At 40.5% G+C, this 7,580-nt stretch overlaps 1 protein-coding gene and 1 long non-coding RNA gene across 2 annotated transcripts in view; both read left to right on the forward strand.

Moving 5' to 3' along the window:
- The window catches only part of LOC115585582 (uncharacterized), an 83,299-nt gene extending 75,953 nt beyond the window's left edge, over positions 1-7,346 (forward strand). Inside the window, exon 5 of the long non-coding RNA XR_003984726.1 lies at positions 6,915-7,346. This is a non-coding gene — a long non-coding RNA (uncharacterized LOC115585582). The remainder of the gene's footprint in view (positions 1-6,914) is intronic.
- Positions 1,072-2,610, forward strand: cebpb (CCAAT enhancer binding protein beta). Its single transcript, XM_030424045.1, has one exon. It carries the CDS (start codon positions 1,269-1,271, stop codon positions 2,133-2,135), a length of 867 nt encoding a protein of 288 aa, XP_030279905.1. The 5' UTR covers positions 1,072-1,268; the 3' UTR covers positions 2,136-2,610.
- Positions 7,347-7,580: the final 234 nt, after the last annotated feature.

A 7,580-nucleotide genomic window follows, 5' to 3' on the forward strand; every position in this document is an offset into this window, starting at 1 on the left:
TTTCTGTATACTTTTCAGTATGAACCAAGTAAACTTTAACTTCACTTTGTAAAGTATATCTCTGACAAGTACATACAAAGTAAACTGAACGCATATCCTCTTATTTTCATTTATAAAGAAGTAATAGCACACTTGGATAAACTTCCTCTTGTAAGATATGTTGCTTATGTACATTCATGAATCTCACCACAGGATGGCAGTAGGACCTCACATTGAATCCAAAATTGAGCTTGTACTTTAATACTCTGTGACAAGAGCAAAAAGTCAAGTTATGGACAGTCATTTGGGCTGATTAGACCTGCTGAGCATATATGTTTCTTAGAACAAAATCAAGATGCACAGTGACATGTAGAAAATCTTGTTGGACTTTATTGAAAACACACTGAACCATTTTAGACACAAACCAGGCTGACTGCAATTCTCACAACACCCACCCTGACCCTCATACAGTGTTGGAGTTGATGCATCATCTTGTACTTTTACCACACAACAACACACACAGACTGTTTTTAACAAGTCTGTTGATGTTGTGGGGAAACAGCTGTCTGGTGATGTGTTCCCGACTGCTTACCGGGGTGTCTTCTTATGAAACGATTAAGCATGAACTCAGAAAAGGGTTGCCTGTCTTTGGGATTTTTCCATTATTGTCGAGTAAATGAGTCGTGACTGTAGATGGCGTGAAGGGACGTGCTGTCCACCAGAAGTATCCGTCTCATTTTATTGACAGATGTTGTCTGGCTCTCTGGGTTTCTATGTTCAACTTTTTATTTCTGTTTTAGTTCCTTTAATTTCTTATTAATGAAAACCACAAAGGTCGCATTTCCCCTCTTTATTCTGCTGCTGCATCCTGAAGTCTGTGACATAGATATCCGTCAAGAACAAAACACAAAAAACACAGATTTGGTTGTTTTTTTAATCATTATGTCCGGAGACAGACATTTGAATGTGGGAAAGGCCCTCTAAAAGCAGCACAGGTTGTCCGGTTGGCTCCTCGATGTACGTCACACACCTGCCCAGCTAAACCCCGCCCCTTGTTTCTACATAAAAACCCCCACGAGACAGGAAGACCTGTCAATTGCTCTATCCAGTCGCGCTGTCTCCCCAAAGTAGTTTCACTGCATGCTGTCACAGGCAGTGACTAAGGGGATTTAAACAAACAACATTCACACACTCGAGCCATTTCACATCTGAGACCACCGGACCAGAACCACTCAGGGCGTCTGATCTCTGCCCTCCATGCTCCTGCAATCCGGCGGGTGTTAAGATCCATGGAAGTGGCCGGCTTCTACGACGAGGGCAGCTTCGCTATCCACAACCGAGACAGCATTATCAGTCCCGTCAGCGGCAGCTCATATTGGAGGCTCGGTGACTCGATGACGGAGCTGGGCATTGAAGAGCGGGAGAGAGCGATAGACTTCAGTGTTTACCTGGACTCAGCGTTGCACTGTCCGCAGCAGCATCAACAGGGGGACGTGTACTCAGATTTCCTGGCGGAGAACAAGATCAAGAGAGTTGCAGCTTTACAGAGCTACAAGAACTACTCGCTGCTGAACGAGCTGGAGACAAGTCAGTGCGACAACTTGAGGGACCCCAGGGAGCCCTACGCGCTGGGTTACACCGATCTGCAGGAGACCCGTGTGGATAGTGTGCTCAGCCCCGAACTGAGTCGCTACAGAGCTGCCGCCGCCGCTGCTGCTGCCGAGAGAGACGATAGTCAGGAAGACGCAAAGATGGAGAACGGATCGTCTGGTTATGACATGAGGTCCTACCTTCATTACCAGTCCACCAGCGGCAGCCTCGGGAACATCTCCACTGCGTCCTCGACTTGCTCCAGCCCGCCCGGCACACCTGCCCCGTCAGGTAAAAGCAGGTCACCATCGCACGGGGGCAAAATCTCCAGCGGGAAGTCAAAGAAACGCCTGGACAAGGACAGTGAAGAGTACAAGGTGAGGCGGGAGAGGAACAACCTCGCCGTGAGGAAGAGCAGGGACAAAGCAAAAATGCGCAACTTGGAGACTCAACATAAAGTGCTGGAACTGGCTGCGGAGAACGATCGTTTACAAAAGCGCGTAGAGCAGCTGTCCAGAGAGCTGTCCACCCTGCGCAATCTGCTCTCCGCCACTGGACAATGTTAAAAAAATTTTTTTTAAAAAAACCTCCTCCAGTGACTCCTTACGGATCACTGGGCCGCTTGTCTAATCATTGGTGGACTTTAGAGCCGGAGGTGAAAACGGTACGCTTCACAGGTGAAGACAGTGACCACCAGTTTACAAGGACACTTTGAATGGGACTGTAGAAGTGGGTGCATGGATTGCGCAATCATTCACCATTCTTCACATGTCACTGTAGCTTTATTCTCAGATGTAATTTTGTGTATGCAGTATTTCTGTGCAGGTTTTACATACATGCGAGTGAATTTCTACATTTTTGTGTATCTGGAGCAGTGTGGTTGTCAAGGGAAGAGTTGTGCTGCAGTGAAATGATGCAACTCTTTGTAATACTATTGGCAATGAATGAAATAAGTCTAATTATTTAATATTGAAATGGGAAATGCTTTAATTGTACTTGATATTTTATTGAATTAAACAGATTTATACTTTGTTTAAACAATTTCAATTGTAATTTCTTCTTTTCTGTCCTTTTTTTGCAGCAGGTGTAGGCTCAGACAGACGTGCACGCTCGCTTTAAATATTCAGACTCACGATAGTCAGACAGTGTAGTATGGTGTGTGTCACTTACAACATATTGCAGATAAAAACTGGCTCGACGATAAGGCACATTTACAACCTTTTAATTCAGGCCAAATGCCAAAATCTCTAGATGTATCAAACTAATGTAGGAATATAATGTTTCTTTTTAGATATGGGGTGAATTATATAAATCTAGCTGTCATCAGTGACATTTATGTAATGCCTCGGATCACTATGACCAAAATTTGGAATCAGCCGTGGATTTCACAAAGCAAACGATGGCATGTAAGTGGTTTTTAAGGGCAATTGTATGGTGAAAGAAACCACCTCAGGTCCTGAATCGAGAATATAAAATGAGGATTTGTTGAGATTCCCTTTTGCCATTAATACAAAGGAGAGGTTTATACCTAACCAAGAAAAGCAAGAAGCCAACTCTCCACACGATTATTTGGTAATGCTTTTGGCTTTTCCTCTGTATGCTCTTTATCCGACATGATTCGACACAAAAGATGTCAGATCAGGATTTACATCGAACCAATTTAGACTGAAACGATACTGCTGAGAGCAGCAAAAAACAAAAAAAGGGAAAAAAACCGACTCGATCACACTGCACGCCGCACAGAAATGTTAGCTTTATCTTTAGCACACGGCTCTGTCAATAGTCTGCTGGGTCCACTGGCCCAGAGAGGGGTTCAAGGTTGCATGAAAATTAATCAGCAACTAACCTCCTCACACCACCTCAGGTCTCGCTTCAACAGCCAAGAACCTGGAGGGGAGTGAGCGCTATGAGAGATATGTATAATCCTAAGCAAACGTCGTTTAACGCTCAAGTGGAAAACCCTCAGCAGAAAATGTAGAAGTTAAAAACTGGGAGTGACAAAGGAGGTTAAACCAGACATGACAGATAAGTTGACAATTGGTTTTGCAGTGGAATTTACCAAGCCCTGAGCATGCATTTCACTGTGTGCACAATATGAAACTTATCTGTCATGAGCAAAGCAAACCCCAGACAGAGAGGATAAAGAAAGAGGCCTGGTGGGATTTGTACGTGATCCGTGACATTTCAGGGTGGGGATTGTTTTCTAACTCTCACTTCAAACAGCAGAGACGAGGAAGAAAAACACCTCTGTTAGCTTTTCAAGGGGAGGCATTCATCACGATGGCACTAAAAAAGTTAAACTCTCTAAATAAAGTATAAAAACTGTGCTGTTGCTGTTTTGTACAGTGGGAACTGACATTTTGGATATTTCAACACACTCAGTGATGGAACAGTTTGGCTTTTAACTGTTGTGCAATATCCTCCCTTTCCAACACATCATCACTTGAAGAATGCTACACCCACATTTAAATAAGACATTGTTATCCTTCGTGTACACAGGACAATAGCTCTAAGTATTTGTGGCCTGGCTTTAAGCCCTAGTGGGTACAAAATGGTGCAAGTAACGCTGATTATTGCGAACAGATTTCAACATAATTAACACAGCCACAGGAACAGAGTAATGTGTCGGATATTGTGTTGATAATTTAAGATCCAGCACTCTGTTGTTGTGACTTCTTCAGCACACATCTTGCGCTGGCTTGCTGCGTATGTTGTAGCTGTCAGTGTTGGCACAGATTCATTCAAACATTCTAGGCATTCTTTCTTCGATGACCCCCCCCCCCCCCGTTTCCTATCGGAGCCCCACGCAGTCGTTCCCTGCTCCTGGCTCACATGCTGACAGGAGAGAGGGAAATTCCCACACAGGATGACCTCTTTTCTTGAGAGTTTAGCCCAGCCCCCTTTCCTCATTTTACCGTCAATGGGCAGTGTCTGTCCGTAAACTCCTCGTTGCATCAGAGCCCCTCCTCAGGCCAAGTGACCTCCTAAAAAACTCCACTGATAAAGCAATACAAACACACACACATACACACACACACACCTGTCACTCGAATGTTCACTCTGTCCTAGCTGTTGAGAAATGAAAGAATTTTTATTTACCTATGAGTCACGCTAGTGTGTTTTGCGTATGTTTTAAAAAGTCTTCGCAGGTTTTTGTTCCTCAAAACACATAAGTACATCGTTGGATCACATTGTGTTCCCAAATTAATCAAAAAGTGGAATGATTTGTACTCAACCCTCAATCATTTAGGGCTTATTTAATTTGGCTTTGGTCCGATTTGCTGGCTTGCAGCACTACATTACAACCCACATAGATGTGTTAATTGAAATTACAACATGAAGATGGAGAAATGGATGTGCAAACTGCCAGAAAACACAGGAAAGTGCCAAGAGCCAGACTTTTACATTACCTTTTCTTGGCCTGTAACACTAAATGCGTTAAAACAATGCAGTTTCTATTTTTTTTCCCAACTCTTTGTTTATTAGTTGTTTTTTATGTGAAAAGACACATCAGATATGCAAACCACAAGAAAAAATTCACCTTTGTAATCTTAGAAGTAGGTTAAAGATTATAACTAATGAATTGACCAATTTACCCACTAACAAAACATTTTTTGTTATTATGATTTGTTTAAACTTTATTTTGTGCCTGCAGAACAAAGGCAACAAATGCACTTTGTTTAAGGTTAGGAAAATGTATTTCCAGTTTGTCAAACAGCCACAACATTTAATCTGTAGGATTCACTTTGGGTAGCGTAAGTAAAGATTGTGATTATTGTTATATGTTACAATCAGTCCTTTTAACACTGACAACATTAAACCATCAGGATTCATGCACATAGAGCTATGAGAGCCTTGAGTTTGCAGCAAACATTGACAGTTTTTGCCAGATATACACAATTCCTATAGATTACATTTCATCACTATTTCATGAACTCCCTTGACACTGGGTTGAACAAAATGATCAAAAGATCTGTCATAAGTTGTTAAAGGATCAGCAGTTGAATAGGTCCTACTGCATCTCCACGGATAGAATCAGGCATGACACGTTCATATGAATCTATGGTATTGAGATGAAAACAGTAAGTCGATTGTTTCAAAAGTCAATCAACAGAAAAATACTGTACTACATTAATAATTTTAGTAATTTTAGGCAGAAAATGTATGTGCTGTCTCTGGTTTTGTATTGTATTGTGTTGTAATATTAAGATGCAAAATGTTACTAAGATACCAAGTTCCCTTAATTCACTGACTTCCTGTGCTTTAAAAAATAATTAGTAAATGCGGATCCTACATATTAGGAGGGTATTTTTACCTTACTAAAAATAAAACAGCAGTAACGTCACTTTATTCTATAATTCTGTAAAATATATGCATATTTCTTTTTTCAATAAAAAAACATCTGGCGGGCCAAATCGATTCTAATCCATCAACTTTTTCATCACATCAATTACAAAATGTAAATCAGTACATGACAGTAGCTACACAGTAATTACCATTTTCTCTGGATTTGGTCCACATTTGTAGCCCAAAACTACTTTTGACATGCAACTAAATGATGTGGCAACATTAAGTGTTCTTATTACAGTGAACAAATCACATTTAAAGACTAACAGTGTGCCAGGCCTGTCCGTCCCATAATACGTTCCCTTCCTTGACTGTGGAACCAAAACCCTCTCTCACCCACATGATCAGAATAAAGTTGTGGTGTACCTCACGACTCTATTATGATTCATCATGAGTCTTGTTTTTTACTTACTTTAAGATAAATGTAGATAAACGTAGTTACCTTGTGATACTATAACGACTCTTGTTAAAATGTCAGCTGACTGGTCAACTTCTTGGTCAGTATTTTAAAAAACAAGCTCATTTGTTTCTTCTATTTTATGATCCATTCTCTTTAAAAATGTTTAAACTGTGTATGAAGTTCATAATCTTGTTTAATCTCAAAGACTGATCCCAGTTTAAGAGACCTTGCACTGATTTGCAGTCATTTTAGAGTCTTTTGGGACAGTCAGATATTGTAATTTTTTGTTTGTTTGTTTGTTTTTTAATATTTAAGCAAGAAGCTGTAGTTAATCTTTCAGAAAGTTCAAGTTTGTATCTTAATTGTTGTAGGGTCCTAAATGATCTTGTATGTATATTATATAGACATTTGCTCAGAGTTTGACGGACTTTTAAGACAGAAGTTGGTCAACTTGTCCGGGCCCCCTAAACTCTGAAATACGATGTTAAGGTAGCCAAACTTATGTCGTCTTCTCCGCCACAATTAAAGCTGATATTGATAAATGTGATTTCTAAGTATTGGTGATTTTAATACTGTGATTTTGCATGTTTAATTACAGTTCCTTCTCTAAGTGAAAGGGCAGGCGGATATCCGGACCAGTGTAACGGGAAGCCAAACCGCCTGAGCTACGGTAAACGGACCAAAGATGATCTGACTTGAAGTGCACCAAGATTTCAACATCTTTGTTCACTTCTGCTATTTTGCTGTGGATGACTGTGAAAATACAAAACTGACGTGCAGAAGTGACTTGTGGTCACTACACAGCAAGTATCACTGCCCATGTCTTGTGTAACACCAGGCCATCCTTGCAAAATGAATGTTGGTTTAATTATTAGAGCAACACACAAGTGAGAGAAGAGTTCATTTCAAGTCACCAAGTGTGTGGAAGCTTAAATTAAGTGTCCTTATTGCAAACAGAACACTGTCATTTTATATTAGTAATAAATCCATGTATAAATTGACATGTAAATGAAGCATGTGTGGGATCAAACCCTGTGTTAATTTGGATTTCAATGACATTTTATTCATTTATAAAAAATGTTAATGCCATTTGATTGAAATGCAATTTTGGCGGTTTAGTGGCCTCCATTGTTAAATAATAAACAAAAAGAAGGCTTCCATCACTGCTCCGAACAAAAAGAAGCACTCAGAGAACGATTGACCAGGAAATATTTGAAATGTTTATTCAGCACACAATTTCACAATGTTAAAATATCACCAAATC

The sequence above is a fragment of the Sparus aurata genome, chromosome 7, assembly GCF_900880675.1.
Source record: "Sparus aurata chromosome 7, fSpaAur1.1, whole genome shotgun sequence".
Classification (NCBI taxonomy): Eukaryota; Metazoa; Chordata; class Actinopteri; order Spariformes; family Sparidae; genus Sparus; species Sparus aurata.

Excerpts from the sequence above, each read along its gene's own strand:
- cebpb (XM_030424045.1), top strand. The coding sequence starts at position 1,269 with ATGGAAGTGGCCGGCTTCTACGACGAGGGCAGCTTCGCTATCCACAAC.